Raw genomic sequence first — 23,055 nt, forward strand, 5'->3', positions numbered from 1 at the left:
GTGAGTAAAGTGCAACCACCTCCCGTAAAATCCTTCTTCGGTTCCTGCTGTCCCTGAAAGCGCCCGTCACGGTCACTGCACTGTCACTCTCTGCCTGTTTCATCCCTGGAGATCCCACAGGGACTTGATGGGGCAGCGAGGTGAAGGAGAGCAGGGGGGAGAAAATAGTAACCCTGGTGCTTAGAGCCGCCCTTTGCGATCAGACCACATCCCTGCTGAGAAAGAAACCCATTCTGCGCATCTCATGTTCACTAGCGAGCGACCAAGGCCAGCCCCTGTGCGGATACAGACAAGAGACAGTCCCCTCCTTGAAAAGCCACCGGCTAAACAGGAGAGACAAAGGGCAGGAGAGTAAAAGCAGCCGTTCTGGCAGAGAGCTCGCAGCCTGCCAGCTCCTTTCCACCACCGTCTTGCTTCTGCTGTGTTAAGGCAGCCAGATACAGACAGCTGTTCCCCAAGCTGGTTTTGTGCAGGGAATGTGTAACGGATGTTCTTACCCTTCCTCCTCCCTGTCTGCTCAAAGACCATCTCATTTCCATGCCCCCCAGCCACAGATCTCACATAGAGAAGGTTTCAGGCCAGTCCTTTCGTAACTGTTGCTGCGTACCAAAGTGGTTCAAAATGACATTTCTGGTCAGCAGCGTCAGGCACCACCACTTGTGGGAGGGTTAAGGGAAATCCAAACAGGAGTGAAAAAGGGTGCAAGTCTGCCTTAGTGGAAAACGACTCTTGTCCTGTCAGTGGCAGAAAGAGAGGATCATGGTCTGGCCCCACCTAGGATCATTTTCAGTGCTGGAAGTTTTTGTTTCTTGCCCTACAGAGAAGTTTTCCCTTTGGGGACGAATGCACTGCGCAAGTCACCAGCCAGGAGAAGGAAAGAAAACGCCTGTCAGATGGGTTCTTCAATTAGATGGACAATGAATGATGAGTCTGTTCCAGCCAAGCAGAAATCGACGGATGGAACAAGGGGCCCTTGGAAAGGCAACAAGCTACTGATCTGAGGCTTGGTTAAGGACAAACAGGGCTTGAGTCAGAAATACCCTGAAAGCACGATCAGGTCCTCAGACAGTGTAAATGGACTGATGATTTATTTACACGTGGTGATTCACTTTCCATGCAGCACTGCGTGCGTGTTTCCAAGTCCAAATTCCCTTGGCACAAGGACACGTGAGACAGCATTGTCCCCTGTGGCGAACGGAGGAAGAGCTCACATGCAAGAGTGCCAGTCTGCTGCCTTGTTACTGCGTGCCTCAGTTTCCCCACTGAGCAATGGATGTTGGTGGGGAATTCCAATCAGAAAGCAGGTCCTTGTGAAGCTCCCACACTACCCACAAGTCTCAGGCTGCACAATCCAAAAGAGAGAAGGAAAAGCTTGCTGTCAGTGTTGGGGGAAGGAGATTAATCAGCAGGAGATGACAACACAAGTCCAGACTTTCATTAATTAGAGGAGCGCATGAGCTGACGCAGGGAGCAGCCCCCACACTGCGCTGGGGAGTGTGTTCCTGCAGCCAGGCTCCAGCTCCCTGGAGACACAGCGAGTTTCTAGGTACTGCCCTGTCGAGCAGAACTGTGTCAGGTAATGTGACACAAGACCTTCCCCTGGCGAGAAGCTGCAGGGCCTGCCAGGAGGGAGGATAAACATGTTTGGCACTGCACAAATCAGGCTATTACCGTGTCAGTCACAGGGTCTGGGATTCAGCCAAAATGTGGCGAGGAAGCAGAGCCGGAGACCAAGGCTTTCACAAAAGTTTCTCAGAACAGGTAGCCCAGAAACACAGCCCACACTCTTATCACACATCACCTGTGCTGGAGAACTTCCTCTCATGGTGGATTTACTATCGGCTATGAATATCTGCACAGGAATTCAAGTAATTTAGTATGGCAGAACAAAGCCCAATGGCTGCAAATAAAGGCTGCAAATACAGACCAACTTGGAGCAGAATTCAGGCATAAGGGGAATTAGCCAGGGGCACAACTGACCTATGGATGTGTGGCTGCTGTATGACTTCATGTTTTTATCGGATCTGAATGCTTTTCTAAGAGATCTAGCACAGGCCAGTTATGTATTGTGAGCTTGATACTGACATCGGGAGGTAAAATTATCTGGCTGCTTCTGTGCAGATCAGACTAGACAGTTCCTTCTGTAAAAGAATCCATATGCCTATGTATAGCAACTGGCATAATAAGACCCTAGTTTCAGTCATGGCCTTCGGACACAATTGTTTTACAAATAAGAAGCACACAGTGTTAAACCCGGGTTTGGTGGGAATATATTTTTTTGGAAATACTTGCATAAGGATCTTTCTTCACCCTTTTGGCTTAGATGATGTGCCTGGTTAACAAATACAAACGTCTTCAGAGGAGATTCAGTTCTGGATGAGTCATGTAGAGAGGTGCCTTCCTCCAGCACCACAGCACTAGGAGCAGTCACAAGAAATTATAACAGGGTAGACCCTTTGCAGGATGAAGCATGAACTAACAAACTAGGGGTTTGGGGCTGGAGGTGTTTTGTGTACCTCATCTATATTATGGGTACCATGAAAGCTTTTCTAATCAGTCTTCTGGAAGATTAAATGCTTACAACCACACCAGCAAGTGCCATTTTCAGCCTGCTCACACGGGACTGAAATGGCTCGTTAAGTCATCTGCAATCAGTAGTGGGGCCCTAAAGCTCTGAATACTTGATACACTGCCATACAGCAATTTTCTCATGCGAAGCGAAGCAAGAACAGCCAGGCACCTCTTCCCCATTTTCTCTCTCTCTGCTAAATGAGCCCATTTTTTTTTTTTTTTTAAACTGTTCCCTTAGAAACAGTCAGCTTAGCCCTTTCACCTCTGCTTCTCCACTCTGTTGTACAGCACTGCCATTCTCTGCTGCTCCCTGGGGTCCCTCTCCCTGCTCACATTAGACGAGCATGGCACAGACTCGCGCAGCCCCTTGGTAGCACGCCTCGGGCGGTAACGGAGATGTTTATGGCAGACATGCTGCGGCAAGGGAGGTGGCACATGAACCTCCATGCTGTGACCTCAGTTGACAATTACGCGGTTGTTGTTGGCGAACCGTGGCTGTTCCACTGTGGCTGGACCCCCCTACCCCCCTGCCGGTTCACCCAAGCAAGCTGTCAGGCTTTAAAGGCTGCAAAATGCTTGGTTCAGCTTCTCATCACATTCACGCAAAGAAAATGTTAACCCCAGGGTACTTCCAGCTCTAGACTGAACTCACAGCTTCAGTAGAGCATTTCTTTATAAAATGAAATTGCCCCGTTGGCTGGAAATGCACCAGCTCTTAGTGTCATTTCCAGCAGCTTCTAGCCAATTTATTTCACAGAGCTTAGAAAAGTTGGAAAGGACTGAAGCAATGGATAGGAACATGAACTCTCAATACCAGATTTTCTGTGTTGGAAAAGATTACATGATCTAGAGAGACATGTGAACCAGGGAAAAGGTTCAGAGCACATCTGCGATTGAAATAAACCCAAAGAAGTTCAGTCTGGGTCTGAGCTGTGCCAGTTCTGTCTAAACTCGGGTCTCCAAAACACAGATTGGAATTTGGAAGATAACTGCTGTATGAATTCACACTATTTGTCCTGTCAGACCAGGGTTCTTGCTGGCAATGGCTGGCACCAGCTCTCTGCTGAGAAGGTCCAAGAAATCCTGCTGCACGCTTATCAGGGATAACTTGCTCTGAGTACAAGTTTCCTCCTGATCCTGAGAAAGGGTGTGAGTTTAAATAACAATGCACAAACATTTATTGCCCTGCAAAATTCTTTTTTTTTTTTTTTAAGTGAAAAGGTCTTCACTAAAACTCTAGGTCGTCTTCTTCTGCACAGGAATGTCAAATACCTTACTGATTTTGCTACGTTTCTGCTAGGCCTCAGGAAAACACTCAACCAAAGGCATCTCAGCCTTGCTATAAGGACAGCCTTGCATTTGATAACTAGCCTATTGGATGCTTTTTTGTGTGCTGCAGTCTCAGGCGGGATGCTTGTCTTTACAAAGGTTAGGAACCTAGAAACCTTTTCATTCTCACCTCCACTTTGGCTGCTGCTTCTGAAATGCATTAAGTCTCCTGATCGCCAGAGAAACTATCCACATGTTCCTTTCTCAGTTTGTTCACATTGGGAACAAAAATGTTCTGTGGGAGCTAATATTCAGTGGGTTTGCTTGTGCAGAGAACACCTCTGCAGGGATCAGATGGTCAATCTCGTACCTCTTTGTAGTTCTTATCCACTGTGGAAAAACATATGAGGTGAATTTCAGGGGGCTTTGGCTTCCTGTCATACCATAAATACTCTGGAGAAAGCACCTTGGAGGGTTTGTAGGAGAGGAAGTGCCTGTTGAGATGGCTTTCTTCCTGCCAGGCTGCCATGATCCTGTTGGCTTTGTCTGTCAGGATGGTCATGTGACAAGCCTTGGTGAACTCATAGACTTTCTTGACCAGCCCACCAAACACGGCTCCTCCGTAGCAGAAGTCCCCTTCTCCATCAGGGATGTAGGCTGCTGAAGGGCTCCTCCTCTCATAGGGAACTGGCTTCGAGGGACATTGAAATAGCCAGGGTGTATGGCTGCTACTGTATCACCCAGGGTCTCCGGTCCCCAGGAATTGTAGAAGACCATGTCAATGGCCAGACAGAAGAGGCAGTCCACGTCCTGATGGCTCGTCTCCGCTATGTGCTTGTTTATAGCCTCCATCGTGCGCATGGATATCTCTTGCCAGCTGGGGTATTTCTCCATGACAAATCTTTGTCCAGGTTGCAGCTGGACATCGGGAATTGTCTCAGGGTTGTCGGTGAAGATATAATAGTTCACCCGATAGCCTTTCATGAAATGTTTCTCTGCTGACTCCAAGAAGCGGCCCACAAACCTTGTGTATCTGTGCAGACACAACACATGAAGAGCACAGCAGAGACAAGGGGATGCATGGTGGATTATGAAGGGTACTTTAATGAATGAAAGAAGACAAGGGATGAAGAGTGTTGACTAGATGTGGCTGCAAGGATCCATACGCTACACAGGCAATGGGTGAAGTATAGTGGAGGACAAGCAACAAGTGGATTATCCCTGCTTTGACCAGCCAGCCACTTATCTACAGCTCTAAGTCCCAAGGCACGTGCTAATTCTTTAAAAACACTGACCATGCTTTAGGTACCTTGGGCACAGAGTCTGTCATCTTGTAGGCTAATATGATTATGGACACAACACATGGGCATAAAAGTTTCCTACAAATTGGGACAGATTTCAACTCTGCTAAGGACAAGAAAAGCCAAAATGAGTTTTTCACAGAGGAAGAACACCAACCCAAGAACTGTGCCCACTTACCTTCCAATGGCAAAGGCTGCCACCCCTATGGTGAGATTCAGTGGCCTGTAGGCACTGTCTAGGATCTCGGAATTGAAAGTTCCTTCCCAGATGATGGGGCCCAGCCATGGTGTGACTGTCAGCACATCCCGACGCCTGAAGGGGAAGAAAAGTGAATGTTAATGAAATGTAACTGTTCCTTTTGGTTTCAAGGCCAGTAAATGGAAAAGAAGCACTAAAAAGGCAGTTAGAAGAAGAGGGTGTGTATCAGCAGTAATTCATTATGGATGGTATTATCTTCAGATCTTTTTCCCTGCCCTCTTGTTTAAGGTTACCAAGCACGGTCATTTCAGTTCCTGGGATGAAATGAAGCACTGTTCAATGAATTGGCAAAAACCCAAGGATCTACTAAAATCTCACTGAAGCTCATAGGACTTTTCTGCTGAGGAGATTTTAATGACCACCGAATTCACAGAATGAGAAGCTATGCATATTTGCTATCAGTCTGATGCAGACTGCTACATACAGATTAAAACACAAGTAATGATATGAAAATTACTATAAAAATATACCCCATTGCTGTGTTATTAAAACACAGCTTGCATCATGACAGTTTATTTTTCCAGTATTTATATATAGCTTTAACACATTCAGATACAAATTAAAATTCTGTATGTAGGCCAGCATTCAAATGTGTAACAAAGTTACAGAAAATCCTTAATCTCCTGTGTGGGTAGTGGCAATACTGACTATACATGCAGCAGAGTCTGATTATGCCCTATTACAGCTATGCAATGCTATTTCAACTTTCTTTGTTTTCAGGGTTTCTTTCTTAGCTTTTCGATTTTAAAACAAGATGTCATTTATGATGTGTAATTTACCGTAGCCCACTCACATTCGCCCCAGACCACGATCTGTAGCACTCTGCTAATGACATTTGCCATGCACAGCCCAGGCCCACACTTGGAGGCTGAAGCAATCTCTCATCTGACACACCCCCAAGGCGACAACAGCACAAAACCCAAACCAACGGACCTGTGGGGAGCGGTTTGATGGCTGAGGCAGCAGTACGCTTTCAACCCAGATCTAATACTTTCAGTCTGAGTAGATAACAATTTCACTCCCTCCTATAGTAATGCATATGATTAAAAGATTAAATTATATAGGAAGAATTTGTTTTGTAGAAAATGTACTGAGCTGTTCTCTTTGTGGGTTAATTACCCTTTTTTTTTTGGGGGGGGGGGGGGGGGTGGGGTAGGGGAGAGAGGGAGAGAAGGAAACCTGCAAGTTTGTTTCTCTGAGCAGGGCTTTTTTTCATTTCATTTTAAAAGGCTGCACTGGGTTTCCCAATGACTCATTTCCATGGTATGCATCCTCTCAGTGCGCACTAGTCCCTTCAGAAGACATAGAGCACTAAAAGCTACATGATTCTCTCCTCATCTAGTCCAGTACATACTAGCTGATTTTGCACGTTAATTTATGCCTATATGGAAGAGAGAAATATTCAGGCCTCGGACGTCCTGTTGAAATAGCAGGGGCGGGGGGGAAGATATGTACTAACAGGGTGTGTTTATTAACATGCAAAAGAATGGTGGCCGTTGAAGGTGAACTGCTAGAGATAAGAGTCAGGTCACAGGAGCTGGACCAAACGAGACTGCTAACAAACTTGAGCTGACAAGGAGCATTTGCCTAAGTCACTTCTTAGCTGCTGCTGCCTGAAGCCCTCCACGTCTGTTTAAACTCACTGGTTTGACTGCTTCTCTTAGAGACTTGTCTGTGTGAGTGCCTGCAATTTGTTCCGGTGTAAGATCCAGCAGGTTAGCGGAAACCATTGCTGAAGGTCATACAAGGCCCTTGCTTGGTTTTGCCCTGAAATGGATTCAAAGCATTTCCACAGCTGGTTACAGCTACAACACAGTTCCAGAAGGTATTTCTCATTGTCTTCCAGCTATTATATATCTCCTGTCTCAGAAAGAGTTCCTGGTAGCAGCCATATAGACAGGCTGTGTGTGTGTGCTGATGTATTAATTGGAGTCTACGGTAGGTACGTTAGCAAGTACACAGTGACTAAACTCGATCTTATAGCAGCATAGGCAGCTGTAGACATACCCATATGGTTAGACTTGTCTTGGAACAAGGTACTGTTCAGTGTGTACCAGGACTCTGCAAATGTGTGTGCCACAGAGCACTCAAACCAGTGCCAGCAGAAACAAAAAACAAAGTTCAAACAAAGAAACTTACTTTGGAGCCAGCAATCTTGGCTGCTGATAAAATAATCTGTAAAAAGGAAGAAATATCCACTGAATAATACATGAATACACCTGGAGGAGAGGAATAGCAGTTTAAAGGTCAGGAAATAAAAAGTCAGTACTTACTGAGGGAAAATTTGGATTAGCTTCTCTTCTGTATATTGGAGTTTCACAGATCTGCATGATGGGGTGGGAAAAGAAAGGGATTGTAATGCTTTTCCTAAAGCCAGAACCAGGTTCAGCTTCAGGGCCTGCTGCTGTACCGACAAGCTGTCCCAGTCCTTGCTCCAGTTGCTGTGCACACTGCTCTGCGTGGTACAGAGAGTCAGACATTGCCTGCATGCACCTTCAAGGGCTGTCAGGCAAGTCACAGTTTTGAAACAGAGCACACAGCAGAACAGGGACAGAGAGATGCTGGCAGCTCTCAGAGCCTGTGGGTAAATCAGAGTTTAGTGGTCCAAACGTAGGGAAGCACATGTTTATTGGGGATTGCCAGTACTGGTCATGCATGTGCTCCCTTCTGTTCACCTGGAGGGCTGAACTACTATATATCACACTTTAAACAGCATTCAGAGAAACAAGCATTCTTACTTGACACAATGTTTTTTAATGGCTTGAAATAATGAGAAATGCCTCTGTAAGAGATCATCTTTTCTATTTGCATTTTTTAGTTTTGTTTTTACAAGATGAGTAGGTCATGACAAAGGATGGGAAAAGCTGTGGCTTGTCATGTTACACCTACGGTCTGACATGGCAGTGAAGTCACTCAGGCCGTGTACCCTGCTCCTCAACAGTGCAAACTCTCTTTAATGAGCTTTGAAATACCTTTTAGGATGCACACTAAGTCAGTTAACTGTATACAGGTTTGCGCCACCCAGAGAAGCTGACCCCTTAAACCGTAAGGTTTCAAGAAAAGCAGCTACCTTGTCATTTTGTTCAAAGCAAGCTTCTGGTCCACGACTCAAGTGCTGCCATAACACAAATACATCCATAAAGTGAGTGGAAAGCGCAGATCGTAGAGTGGAGGAACACGATTATGAGACTGGGGGGGTTATTCCTAACTCTGCCAGCAGTCCTTATGCGATTGTTCATTTCACCTCTCTGACTTACCGTTTCTCCATCTAGCGAGCTGGGATGCTTAACCCACATCTCAAAGCACAGTGAGATCCTGTGTGTGCATGTGCATGTGTGTGATTACACCCTGATAATAAAGCCAATGTTAACCTGTTAGTCATGGTCTCTGTGACCCACAACAAACAAGGCCTCAGTCATGCCGTACAAACACCCAGTTGTCCTGGAGGGCAAGCAGACTAAAGCAGAAAAGATTGCATTATTACCGTTTTGTTTTAAGAGAGTGACTAATTACAGGTTCATAAAACAAAGAACAAGTGACTACTTGTTAACAACTACTTCTACTGTCTGTGAAGTTCACCTGCTGTGACAATGATCTGTGCCATTATTTACATACAACATGGGACACTTACAAGATTTCTGGGCAAGGAAGGTAATATGGGAGGTAGAGCACTTTTCCATTCCTAACTGTAATCCTGGGATACCAAAGAAACATTTTAAGATAGGTAATGTTGAAAGATACCTTCCTAGGATTTTCCAAGATCTTTTCAGAATCGGGCACAGATTTTGAGAAATAACTCTAGCTAACTGCTTGTCTACTTTACTAATTAGTACAGGATTCAGTGTATACACCTTTTAATGTAATATACTGCTGCTAAGGCATAAATGGGAAGCTCAGGACAAAATGAGCCCAGAAGTATCCAGCTTGTACCATCAGGTCTAAGTATTTTTATCTACAGCAAGTGGTCTACAAAATGTAGGTCTACACGTTTTTGAAAAGCGTACACAAATGGAGACATAAGGCAATGCTCAAAATGGATAAATATGCAATATACACTGATGTGACATACTGACACTTTCTGGAGCTTTAAATGCTGTCCTGAAGTGTGCGCATCCTTCAATGTGCGTAGCAGACAAATAGGCTGCATAGGATTTTTTCTCCCTTCAGTTTTGATCACAATCTATATAGATTTGTATATACAATCACTTAACGCCTGGTGAAATGCAACCACTCACAATGTGAAATAAAAGCAAATAATTGCAACATCAGAAATACAGCATAATAAAGAATAATAATTAAATAGGTAATAGAAATGCCTTATCTCAGATTCCTTTCAAACAATGTTTGAATTTGCTCAACAGAATTTGTAAGGCATCCTCAGTATTCAGTACACTCAAAGTTACAAACCTGCTCAGTGTTTGAAAGCAACAATGTTTGATAGCTACAAAGCTATCCTTAGGTAAGCTAGCATGAGTTTGGGCTGGTTGAAGAGACAGATAATAATCTCTTTTAAGGCCTGAACTGAAATGTAACTGGAATATTCTGTACTTGAACATTTGTTTGTGAGTCAGATATGGTGTTAGCAGCCTAATTTAGACACAATCGGTCTTTTTTTCTCTCTCCTGTTGGAGGCTTCTCTCTCTACTAGTGTTACTTTACCTATTGTACAAATTACTGGTTTTTTTCACAGCTCTAACAGGGACTCTCCATAAAATGCACTGCCTATATTTTCCTGCTACTATACTTTTTACCACAGTATAGATATAGACAAGATGTTTTAAATATGACCAATCTTGCCAGCAAATTCTTACCAGATAAATGCGGTAACAACAGACAGACAGACAAGAGATCCCAACACCTTCCTGGAAATCACGTCTTCTGGAGTAGTAAAAGGAAAGACAACTTCTTACTCCCAGCAGTTTCAATCTGAAAAGAACAAAAATGCAAGCAAAATTGACTATAAGTATCTCACTATGAGAGAAATGCATTATTTTTTTATAGAAGCATGACGTCCACCAAGCAGTTTCATTTTAATTCAGTCTTTCTGAAATGAGGAATGCGGAAGGAAACAAGCTGTAAGAGCCAGGCCACTTAGTCACACAGGCAGTTCCTGCAAACCGTTTGAGAAACCTTCCCATTTCAGCGAGATCTAATCACAGTTCTAAGTGCGTGGGGAGCCTTTCTGATCTGATTCTAGTTTCTGTAGATTCCATTTATTCATATAAAGCACACACCCTTTGCAATTTAATAAACTCATCAAAACCAATCATATCAGGTGACACGCAGAGCTAACACAGTTACCATTTTAGCTGATAAATTCCATCTTTCACAGAAGAGTAACTGCCAGAGACAGCTCCCTCCAAAGGTGCATGCAGGAGAAAGGTAAACTGAGCCCCTGATACAAGCAAAAAAACATTACATGACAATAATAATAATGCATATTGGGTAATGCTATTTCTCTGTAAGTCAAAAAAATCACTCCCTTTTCAACAGCCGTAAAGATCAGCTTCCCCTGTCCCAGCCATCTTACCTTAAAAGCTCAAATTAATCCCTCTTCTGTTCACACGGAAGGAAAGGTTCCCACAGCGTGAACCACGGGCCCCGTAACAAACATACAAAGCCTTTGCATGTGGCCTCCAAAGGGGCTTGTTACAAGCACACTAATTGTTGTAGGCTACGTTCATTATTACCTCCAGTGAGTACAGCACTATGGTACTGCACAGAAGTCTTTCGTGTGTGGAAGCTTCCTTCTGCCTCCTCGGCGTCCTCTGTTTCCACATAAAGTGCTCACTCGCAAAGCCAGCTTTCCAGGCTGCTGCTGGATTGTAATGCAGCCTCAAGTTAGACAAAAGCACTTTCCAGCATGTGAGGGGAGACTGGGGGAAAAAAAAGGGGCTGTCTGTCAAGCTCCTATTTATAGACATTCAGTAGCGTTGATGGTAGTGGGAAGAACTGGTACAGGGTGCTTCTTTGGGGGGGGATGAAGTAAGCATTACCGAGATCTTTACTGTCCTGCCCCTGGTAAGGCATACAACAGTGCCAATGGATCTGGAAAGTCAGTCACAATTTTCCCACTTTAATTTCTTTGGTTATAAAAAGACAGGTAGCAAAAAGTTCTTTAATTTGCTTTACTCTGCCATCCAGAAATCCTCTCTGGTGCTTCTTCGTCGCTCTCCTGTCAAACATTCTCATCAGCTTTCACCAAGAAGCATCACAAAATGACACCTAAAAAAAAAAAAATTAAATATATATATCTCAAGGCCTTCCACCATTTAAAGCCTTCATGGATTCATGCTGAGCAGTTCTGGATTCTTGCCTAAAAACGCTGCGGGTCCACAAAGGTAGAAGAATTTGCAAGCAGCCTTTCCGCTCTAGCTGTTATTCTATGCTTTGACCAGTTTCAACTAATTCCTGTGCTAATTCTGTAATGAGAGCTGCTATCTGATACCAAATTTTTCAGTGCAACATATCTGGCCTTGTGCTTGATGCTTCTGGCACATGCAAAATGGACAAGTGTGCAGGGGGAGTTTCAAGCAGTTGCTTTTCAATCATTCTTTGAGAGCTCGTTAGACATAGGGTGGGTGGGCAACTCATGCCAGCGCTTTACAGCCCTTCTTGTCAGGAGGCTTTCTAACTTCCAGCCAAGATCTCACTTGCTGCAGTTTAGGTCTGTCCCTCTTTTGACAGCAATCATGCTCCTGGAGACTCCCTTGACATATCGGAAGTCTACGATGTTTCTGTCTCTCTTCTATTCTGTGTGTTCAACCACCACAACTCCTTCAATCTTTCTTTGTAGATTACTCACTTCAAGACCCGTAATTATTTCTGTCAATTCTGTTTGATGTGTAATGAGCCCATTCTCACATAGTGTGGTGCCAAAACCAAACCAAATACTTCTGCTCAGCCCTCACCAGTACTGAGCAAAGCAGGATTACCCCACAAAACCAAAATACTGTGACAGTTCATACATTCCTATATGACACTTGCCTGCTTCGCAAGAACACAGCACCGGTGATGACATTCAGCCTGTGGCCAAATGTAACCCACACATCTTTTCTACAGAACATCTCCTAGCCAGGTCTATGACATACAAAACCATCTACTTGACTTTATGGATTTATACTCCTTTTTTGGACTATTTGTTTTTCTAAAACATCAAGTCTTGATTGAATTCTGTTTTCTGTGGTGCTTGCAGCCCCTCCCAGCTTGATACCACTTTCCAATTTCATAAACATCTTCTCAAAATTTTCCCCCAAAGCACAAATGAAAGCATCAGACAGTACCACTTTGCAGATAGTCTCCTGGGATTCTCATTTCCTGCACCTGACCATCCTCATGCACTTATCGCCATAGCACAGAACTTGGGTGATGGGGAAGGACAGAGGATAATGGATAGATAGAAGAAAGGAGAATAAAAGTTATCCTTATATTGAACAGTAAAATTAACATAGAACAAAAAAAGATACAGGTGTTCTGGATATTTTACTGCAGTTTCAGCTATTATAATAGGCATAGTGTACTTCCATGTGTCTTTACAGAGTAAGCATCTAATCCCTCAGGAAAAGTAATACACGTTTTGAAATATTGCATCATTAGAAGCACAGCTGATCCAGTCCCCGCTTTGCTTCAATTTCTCTGTTGCAAATCTACAAGAACATTGGAGCCAGATGAGTTCAGAACATCTTGCGTCTAAAACCATCTCATTGACATTTACCATATTTGTCCTGAACTGATTTACAACTCTAGGTCTCACAATGAATGCAAGCAAAAATGAAATAGATGTGGTTGCAGTTAGTGACAGAATCTCCTAACAAACAGAAAAAAATGGCTAAAGCATTTTTAATAATTACTCATGTTCCTCGAATTTATTCAGTTTTTTTTTTAAAGCAGTATGGTTGAAAGTAGCTATATGACTCCTAAATGAACTTGCTTGACCTCCCAGAACAAAGCAGTACTTTATCTTCAAGCCCTGCCTCGGAAAGCATTGTAGATTGCAGATAAATACCTCGCTTGTAGACCATTCCGTGGAAAATATTCTTCGCAGATTAACTATTTCAGATTTCTAAACGTGTATTTCAGATTCTAAAACTGAAGCAGCAAGCTGCGAGTACAGTGTCGCTCAGAACGTGAAGGAAGAGAGGATATCCATAGGAAGGGCTTCATCCATGCCGAAGAAAAAGTTTCCTTGCTGGACTCCATTATTAAACAGGCTGCCTTTAACTATTCTGCCTTCAGACTGCACCATGACACAGACATCTTCAATCATGCTTGAGCCTTGAACGTGAACTTCAGTACAAATCCACTGCTTGGGCTTCTAGCTTTTCAGATGCTCATATTGCAGCTAGCACCACAATGAGTTAACTTCACTCTGGCAGAGATCCAACTAGGAAGCACTGCACAGAGTCTACATTTCATTTACAGCACATTCGTCAGATTTTTTTATTTCAAGAGGCAAAAAATAGCTCCTTTCACCACTGCACTTGTTCAGTGCAACAGAAATTAAAAAAAAAAAAAAAAAGAAAATACTGTTGGACTTAATCTATAACATTATTGACATTAGCACAAACTTGTCTGCTTACACCAACAATGATCAGAAGGACATCAGCAAGATTTGACTGATCTCAAGCATAGAGTCGCTTAATCTTCTGGATGGATCGTTTCCACCAATCTTCCCAACGCTGAACTGTCAGCAGCTGAGCTGTACTTTCTTCCTTGATCTGGGCAAACTGCTGCTCAAGTTTACATTTGTATTTCTGTATAAACAACAACAAAAGACAAAATTGGTAGAAACGAAATATAATTTTATTTTGCCTAAATCCAGGTCCTGATCCACCGTGTCAGAAGATAGCATACAGGCCACTTATTTTCTGCCTTTGACAACAGAACTATATGAAAAATGAATTTTTCACTGCCTGCCTTGTGTTCCTTTTAAAGACTTCCAAAATTAAATTATTAGCAATATTTAAATTTTGCTAAAAATACATGATCTTTACCACACTTCCATTAGCTCCTAAGATGAAAGAGCTGCCTGCTCTGGAGAAGACAGAGGAAAGCATGCATCTCAAACACAGAACGCACTCAGGAAGTTGTGGCAAGACCCAAAGTCACGAGTATGAACTGAACAATTACAAAGCTGCTGAAAACGTATTTCACCTAAACAGAAACTTGTAGACTACCATGAAAAACTCAAGGCACCTTTATTAAAGAGTCCATGCTCTAAAATATAAAATACTCTATTTTTAATGCAACATATATTCATGAAAATATTTCTGTGGTGTGCATTTACTATATCACACCCTGCTGACAAACTATGTTCACTTCAAAACTGCACCGTAACCAGGTGCTTAGGTACCGTAACCAGATACATAAAACACTCATGCAATTTTGTAGTTTTTATGTCATTTACCATTGTTAACAGTGTATTTTACATTTCCCTATTAAAAAAAAAAATTGTTTTTAATTAATTCAGTTCACTGGGAGTATGATTACTTCCAGGACAGATGCATAAACACTGACAATTTATTTCCAAATGATTTAACGCAAGAATATTCTCCTAACTGCTGAACACTACTGTTTCACAAACTATCATCAGTGCAAGTCACAGTCTCAGAATTGTTTGGAATGCGTTCATTCTTCTAGCAGACTTAGTGAAGAAAGAGTGATCATTTTTGATGGAAACAATGATCTGTGATGGTTCAGGATGTAAGATAGGATGCAAGTCTCTTCCCACCCTTCATCTTTTATGGAAAAATCAGCCTTTGTGATCTAAGGCTAGAGCTTTACGCCTTAGAAAGAAAGGTGAGTGAAAGCCAGCTGTATTGAAATGGTGGTATGGCAGCAGCTACTTTTTGAATTGTGATGCTGCTGAAACACATGAAGTGTCCTGTTTCTGACACCATCCATGCCTCTCTGCTGAAACAATTCCCCATTGTAATGTAGCTGAATGAGAGGGCTCCCTGAGAAACCAACTCTGTCTGCTTTTGGCAACATCACAAGGAAACGGACATGAGAGAGGATTTCTGCACATGGTTAATACGGCTTTAAGATCTGAAAACAGTGTGTATATTAAAAACTTGTACATAGCTATAGTTTTCTTCTTCAAAAACTAAATCCAGAACAGTAGTAGCCCCACTCCCAGTCCTTTCCCACAGACCAACCGTATATACAGCATCTCTTGCTTCTACTGCTGCCACGTGCCCCAGCGTAGTCTTAGCTGTTGTAACTGATGCGGTTTCTCTGAAAATAATATAATCTGAATTGTCTGCAAGAGTAGTCATAGGTATTCCTGGCCAAGTCCTTTAAAAAAACAAACAAAACAAACAAGCCACATGAGGGAGACAGTTAGAAAAGAGAGCAGATTATACTAACTTAAGTTACTTGTATTTAGAGTGCAAAAGATTGAATTTTTTTTTTCATGTCCACGAAAGTATTACCTAAAAACTACCTGATTTAGTATAACCATCTTTTCTTTTAAAACTTCAGGACCTCTGCACAGTAAATAGAATTCACATCTTCTGAGTGAAAATACACCGTATACGCATAGATTTTAAAGTGCTGAATTAATAAATAGTGGCTGTCAAAGTGTCATAGCAACAATATTGAAATTGTATTGCTTCACAACGCAATACCTAATTCACTTTTATTTATCTGGACCCATTGCTACTCTTTCTTTAAGATCATTACCCACCCAAACTGCTCCACAACTAGTTAAAGGACATCACTAATCATGATCATAGTACTCAGCAGTTTCAACAAGGCAGCAAAAAACTATGAGGACAACGTCTGATACCAGTTTAGAGAAGAGAAATTACATAGAACAGTGTTCAGTATCTCCAGCTATTACCTGCTCCCACGCTCAATTAACTGTTTAACTTCACGGATTTCTAGAGGAAGTCCAGCTTGTTTATGATGCATTAAAGTGGACATCTTTTCTCTTGGTATTTCTTTTTCTGGGAGACAATAGAAGAGAGACTCAGCAGCAAGAAAGCAATGGCAGTAATACCATTTCTTTGGAGTAACTATATGCAGCTAGATGCTCTTCACTTTCAAGAAATAGCTTTGTATGCTTGATCATGCAAATCTTTCCATTTAAAGTACTACAGCATATGAAAGTCTCCTCTTCCTAGGGAAAGTCTGCTGCAATCTTTGAGAAGGAAGCGGAGGCCTGAACAAGCAATCTCTTGTCTACTTACTTGCTACTTGTATATCATCAACAGTGACGCTTTCGTCTAATTCCAGAAGCAGATTTTCAGTGAAGGCAGCTAGTGCAGAAAGAAAGTTACGAGCACACTCAGCAACACAGTCCTGTTGGGACATCAGAGACAAGTGAGAGGAATTACTTTGATAATTTGATCTCCTCTCCTTTTAGTTTAGCTCCGAAAGAACTACCCAAGTGTTCAGCCTTGACATTTTGCAGCAGCTGCAGATAACAGACATCAGGCTCTAAGTTGCACATAAGACGGTCTAAGGGTCTAAAAGTGTCTCTGCAGTATTCTCAACACTACCCAATTGCCTAAGGTAGAGTACAAAAAGCTACAGAGTTCTGTGTATAGTTGCCCAGTGGCTGTATATTTGGTTTAAGCATCTAAATCTGATACACACTGCTATCTCTAAATGCATCCTTCTGCCTAAAGCAAAGGCCATTCTGGAATACGGATACTTTGGGTGGAAGCGCTTTGTCCGGGTATTGTTCTAAAACAGGGTTTGTTTCTGCGTGTCTATGCAGAGAAAAGAGGAGAAGAAGATATTATTTCAGAATTAACAAATTGAGAATTTTGAGTAAGCAGTCTGAGAGAAGGAAACAATGTTTTTTTTTTTTTTAATGTTGGGGAACTGACCTTCAGTAACCCTAGAGGATGGAGCAGGAAAAGTGTTTTGACTCCTGAATCTCTCCCATAAAATTCTGCTTATTCCAGTTCTTAATCTTATACAGAAAAACATCAATTATTTGCACTAATGAAATACACATAGAAGAAACCCTTCCAGGCATCTGCCGTCTGCAAGTAAAATAACTAACCAGAGGATGTCACTATTACACCAAATTTAGAATTCTATCTAATAATTCTACCAATAAGAGATAAGCCATCTCTTCCTCAGTATGTTCTATGAATGATACAAAAGATCACTTAGTTCCACAATAAATCTATGCACGTGTACATGTGCGTATGCACTTAAGTATATATTGATCTAATGCTGATAATACGTAACTTAAAAGTTAGAAGATGTATGAACAGGATTGCCTAAAACTGAAAACATTTTCCAGTTTACTTTTGATGGGGAGGAAAAATCTGTCCAAGAGGCACTCTCCTTTCCAAATGCAACATCTAAGTTCATACCAAGCAATGGCTTTACAATTACCTGCAGCATCTGTGCGTTGAGACGAATACCATCAGCTTCCTCTTTTTGCCTTTTTATTTCCTCTTGGCACAAAGCATCCAGGTGAAGTGAGTTTTCTGGGTGTCCCAGAGAGGGATGTAACTGATTCTTGTGCGCAGCCTTTAAGTAAATACATATGAAAGTCATGCCTTCAGTAAAGAACATGCAAGTGAGTCATAACAAGGAAGAAGTAAAACTCACACATTTGATATAAAAGTATTCAGAAAGACAATTAAGTGTATTCCTTGGCTGTCTAGAGATAAACCTAGTATATCCCAAATTGCCTATCTGCTGGAGAACAGGGCCTCTGATCTCACCTTGCTTTTTGTTTTCAGCAAGTAATAATCTCTTCTACCAAGTGGTAAACAAATTTTTTTTTTATCTTTATATTTGTATTTTTTCCTGAATTCAACTTACCACTCAGAGGAACAAAATCTCAAGCAGCTACTATGTAACATTTCCTGCATGTTCTCCATTATGATTGTTACCAGTTCTGATATTACCGGACAAAATACGCCTCTTTTTTGAAAGATAGTAAACAATTATATTTCATTATCTGTATGTTGTAGTACCTACAAACAAGTGCACTCTCACAGTATGAGCTGTACAGCCATACCACGATGTCACAGCCCTTACAGAGTTTACAATCTAAGATAGCTGTACAAGATTATAAAGAGGCAGCCCAGTGCTGGAAGCAGTGAGAGAAGGGACTGAGTTACTAGAAATACAAAGCTTCCAGTAGAACTACACAGACTAACTGCAAACACAGAAACTAAATCTGTGGCTAGCTCAGCAGTGAGTGATTAAGCAAACAGTGAGATTAATAAAAAGAAAATTTTATAATTCTGATGCATTTTGCATTGCTTATGCTGGAAGCATTCCAATATGTCCACGATACCTACCTTCACATTCTCCCAGTCCTCCAGCTGTCTGTTGAAGAGGTGCTGAATCTGAGCAGTGGAATAGCTGAGTTTCTGCTCGTGTTCTTTTAGAAGACTATCAACTGCCAACCGGGAGACATGAGGGAGCTCTTTCTCAAACAACTTCAGTTGATCCTGAAATTCTTTTTGGAAAAGACAGGGTGTTTGTGTGACATGGAAGTATTCATTGCAAGGAAAAAAAACCACTCGGACAAGATGAATGTACACTGCAAGGGTCAAACAACGTGGAATTCTCTCTCAGAGAGATTCTGCCCCTGCCATTCCTTTTCCTAGGTTTAATGCTTTGAGAAACATACACTTGCTAAAAGATGTGACCTTGTACAGGTCTTTCAACTTCTGCCATTCTGCCATGCTTTTGGTAGCTGAAAATATATAAAAAGAGAGTATTGGCCCAATTTCCAGTAAAATCAACTGGAGTTTTTCCACTGAGTGTGATGGATTAAGAAAACTACATAATTCTCGATTTTCAGTTTACATAACTGAAGAATTACATACACAAGAAACTAAAATTCTTAACTGAATGAATTTACCTATAAGACAGGAATCGTAGTAACAATCTGTCTGACTTTGGTATGACAACAGAGCCTGTTTGAGCGTTTCTGCACAACTTTCAAATGTCTCTGGCAGATCTTCAGGCGCTCTGGTTTGAGGCTTCTCTTTTGCGTAGAACTCCTTCAGGAGATAGAGATAAAACAGAAGAGTTGTTGATAACACATTCAAACAAGTCACATCTGGTAGCAGGGATACATAAAGCTGTCAACCACTTTCTTCTCTGTGACCATTTTTCTTTCTCTGATTCTGAAATGCTTAGTTAACATTTATAAAGAAACCTGTGATTAAAAATGAACTGTGTCAAATACTATTTAAAAATTAGATGCATTGGTGAAGAAAGGAAAATTTTTGGATGGCCATCCAAACACTGTGAAGAACCAAATTATTTAGCTGGCACAGGAGGAGACCGATGAAAGCAGAAGTGACTGAAGAATACTGGATTTTCTTACCTCAGCAAGACAGAGCAAGCTGTTATTACCCGTCCAGAGGATATTCTTAATAACCCCCTTAAAAGTACTGAAAACAAAGAAAATTAAAAAAAAAAAAAATTAAAAAGACAATCATACTGTAAACTGATCACATTGGCAATATTTACCATTTTTCAAATACTTTGTTCAGGTTTATTTTAACACATTTTTCAGAGCATACATAAACAAATAGAAGAACCTTCACCCCCATTAGTATTGATTCTCTTCAGAAGAAGCAAGGACTCTGAGGAATTGTAAATGCTTACTGGAGAACACCTCCATGTCACTGCAAATAAAAAAGCAATCTTAGCCAACTTCCTGTGCTCAAAACTTACCTTAAGAGCTTAGCATGCATTTTAGATAAACCAAAAATATTTGAAGGTGCTTCTAGCTGTTTATTGGAATTATTTTGAAACATAATGTGGAACAAAAATCCCAAGTACTTCAACACCTTAGGCATTAATTTTCATAGTTTTGCATGGCACAAATGAAATATCTCAATTTTGTATAATATAACTACACATGTCAAGAAAAAATTTTCTTGGAAAAGGAGAATGGAATTATTTAAAAATCACCTCCTAAACAATTTGTTCCTTGTTTATTCACATAAACATAATACTGAGCACAAGAATGTAGAGCACAGAATTTATTGATCATCTTAGAGGTGAAAATAACTGAAAGACAGGTTATTTTACATTTTCCAGCCCATTTTTTGTAAATGTACAAAATGGGCTCCAATGAGGCCACCCACTTCAGATATTAAACACAATAAAATGGATGACTCACATTCACTTTTATTATGCTGCAAAAAGGAACTGTTCTGTAAGCACTTTGACCCGTAAATATCAAGGTTAAACACCTCAAAATTAAATGGTGAACTCCATAGTTCACAATTATGGACAGATGGATAGATGTTTTTTTGTAGATTAACTTCTATCTCTGCAAATACACATGACTTACTCGGATTCTGGAGGCTTCTCTCCAAATATCTTGAATCTCTCATTGCTGAGACCTGGTTCAGTGCATTTCTTTACCCTAGGGAGGCAAAACAGTAAATTTGAAACTATCCACAAGTATTTTCCTTCTCTGGCTGATTATTCGAGCTAGTCAGTGATATGATGGATATGAAACATAAGAAAAATTTGGAAAAAATGTAACGCTAAAACTAGTATTACATGAAAATAATTTTTGATGGAAAAAAATTCTCAGGATTCTCTCCTGAATGGCTCTTTGAAACTTTTCTGTTGTTTTCACTATTACAGTAGCTCATTTCGTCTATCTACGGACTGAGCTGAAGACATGCTATTTAGACATCAGACCTGAAAATTAAACCATACTGATTTAAGAGGGAGTTTAGCATATGTTTCAACAACTTCAAAATACAGAACTACAGCAGACAAAGGAGAAAAAGAAGAATGTTTTTCCAGACAAAATCTGAAAAAAAATATAGAGCTGATCATGAGGACCTAAACAGGGAAGAGATCCCAAATGACAAGCATAGATAGAAAGCAGGCTAATACAAATAGGCATTAAGAATTTTTCAAAGAACAGGCAGTGGATAAAGTTTAGGTAAATTTCTGCGTAGGAATATCGTAAGTGGAATTCCTTCTTTCAGGGGCCTTGCCTTCGTGCTGGCTTCTTTTTTTTATGAGACGACTTCTTGGTGACCCGATCTGCACGGCTGCAAGTAGCAGAGTTCCGAGGACCTTCATCAGATACATTTAAGGAAGAATTATTCTTTGATGTGGCAAGAGTTGCTTTATATTTAACAAGGAAAGATGAAGAACATTGTATAAATGCCAACTGAAGTCTTTTTTATATGGTAATATAGTTTGTGTTCTCATTTCTATAATGCTTCCTTACAACATTAAGGGGACAAATGTAGGAACAATGATTTCTGCCAGACAGAACTGAAGTAACTCAGCAGTGGCAACAGCAATAAAGGTTGTGCATTGGGGCATAAGTAATGGGAAAGTCATAGAAAGTACGTGGTAGATGGGAGTAGATTTAAAGCAACATTAAGGCAGGGAATAAGAAGGAGAATGAACAGGCTACACTCAGCGTCTTGGCTGTGATGAGAACTCAGGAATGTGGGAGAGAGGGAGGATATCTTTGGAAGTGGCTGAAGGAGTCAAGCTCTGGAGAAGAGAGGTGAGAAAAAGGGAACACTACATAGGGAGCAGTTGGGGTTACCTCTGCACTCATCTTTGCGTGAACGATAATACACTGTACAATGAGAGTCCCTGATCCCCTACATATTTTCATGACTTGTCTTCTAAGCCTTTTCTTCACCCGTTTTCTCACCAAAGAAATGGGTACTCTTTATAAAATTATTATCTCATTCTGCAGCTTTCATTGGTTAAGAGCCAAAAATCATGTTATTCTTGCAAAGTAAAGATATCCAAGAGAAAAACTGGGATGCACAAATCTCTCAGAGCTAGCACAAAAACCACTGGCCTGGAACACGCTAGACCTGCTCAGTGATATGCTAGGAACCACAGTTTAGATGAACGCAATATATTAAAAGAAATGCTAGCACACCTGGTCCTGGTGAATGTGACTGAGCATTTGTCTTTGGATTTAGGTCTGAAGATTTTGTGGACGACTGAATTCTGAAACAAAAAAAGAGCTAAGTAGCTACTGAATACCCTGCTATTTTATATTAGATAGTCCTCTAGATAACATACAAGTTCTCTATCGCTACCATGTGCTAAGTGCAGTTAAATTTCTGAGATAATATTTAACAGATAGGATTACTTTTACAACTGACAGTGTAAATATAAGTACTTCTGTGGGACTAACGGTTTAATTGGAATTTCAGAATCTCTAAAAGCAAAACTGCATTAAAATACTTATTTGCAAATCACACACTTGCCATACTGCTTATTTCACACTTTGTATGTTCATTCAACTATGCAGCATGCAATCACCTTGTTACCAAAATGAGGCTCTAGAAGACAAAAATATAATACCTAAAATTTATCATAGTGCTATAAACTAAATGTCACTTATTACTCACAATGGGGTATTTTCTGCTATTAGAAATCCTGCTCTTAAAAAGAATGCAATCTCAGCTAGACTGATTTTTAAAGCTAGGCTAATCAGAAAGTATGTAGTGGTATTGCCTGTGAACATTATATTTGGGAGTTCTGCATATACAAAGGTAAACTACAAAATATGAATTCAGGAAAACCTTTATATGCTTCTGGAACATAAACTTTAAAAACACTGTAGTGAAGCCCCTTGCAGCATTATCATGAGCCTCATGAAGAGAAGATGAATACACAACAAAGAAAATATAAATACAGTGACAGAAAAAT

The 23,055-nt window shown here is 41.0% G+C and overlaps 2 protein-coding genes across 3 annotated transcripts in view; both read right to left on the reverse strand.

The window, feature by feature from the left end:
- Positions 1-1,847: 1,847 nt before the first annotated feature.
- GBGT1 (globoside alpha-1,3-N-acetylgalactosaminyltransferase 1 (FORS blood group)) lies at positions 1,848-10,320 on the reverse strand. Its single transcript, XM_075439360.1, is given in 6 exon segments — positions 1,848-4,527; positions 4,530-4,873; positions 5,320-5,454; positions 7,540-7,598; positions 7,674-7,724; positions 10,212-10,320. Coding segments are annotated over 2 exon segments (624 nt in total). The 5' UTR covers positions 4,825-4,873; positions 5,320-5,454; positions 7,540-7,598; positions 7,674-7,724; positions 10,212-10,320; the 3' UTR covers positions 1,848-4,198.
- The window catches only part of CCDC180 (coiled-coil domain containing 180), a 30,370-nt gene continuing 17,563 nt past the window's right edge, over positions 10,249-23,055 (reverse strand). The window contains exons 27-39 of one of the 2 annotated variants that reach the window (XR_012765861.1): positions 22,277-22,347; positions 21,360-21,441; positions 20,696-20,770; positions 19,718-19,784; positions 19,247-19,388; positions 18,678-18,838; positions 17,758-17,895; positions 16,593-16,704; positions 16,244-16,349; positions 15,558-15,696; positions 13,406-14,153; positions 11,091-11,625; positions 10,249-10,326 (exon numbers count right to left, since the gene is read on the reverse strand). Coding sequence is in view for 1 of the 2 variants with exons in the window: in XM_075439359.1 (XP_075295474.1) it covers positions 14,022-14,153; positions 15,558-15,696; positions 16,244-16,349; positions 16,593-16,704; positions 17,758-17,895; positions 18,678-18,838; positions 19,247-19,388; positions 19,718-19,784; positions 20,696-20,770; positions 21,360-21,441; positions 22,277-22,347 (1,225 nt within the window). In the remaining variant the exon portion in view is untranslated. Of the gene's footprint in view, positions 10,327-11,090; positions 11,626-12,878; positions 14,154-15,557; positions 15,697-16,243; positions 16,350-16,592; positions 16,705-17,757; positions 17,896-18,677; positions 18,839-19,246; positions 19,389-19,717; positions 19,785-20,695; positions 20,771-21,359; positions 21,442-22,276; positions 22,348-23,055 lie in introns of those variants that run through there. The other variant, XM_075439359.1, reaches the window with a different exon arrangement.

Source organism: Opisthocomus hoazin, chromosome 19, assembly GCF_030867145.1.
Source record: "Opisthocomus hoazin isolate bOpiHoa1 chromosome 19, bOpiHoa1.hap1, whole genome shotgun sequence".
Lineage (NCBI taxonomy): Eukaryota > Metazoa > Chordata > Aves > Opisthocomiformes > Opisthocomidae > Opisthocomus > Opisthocomus hoazin.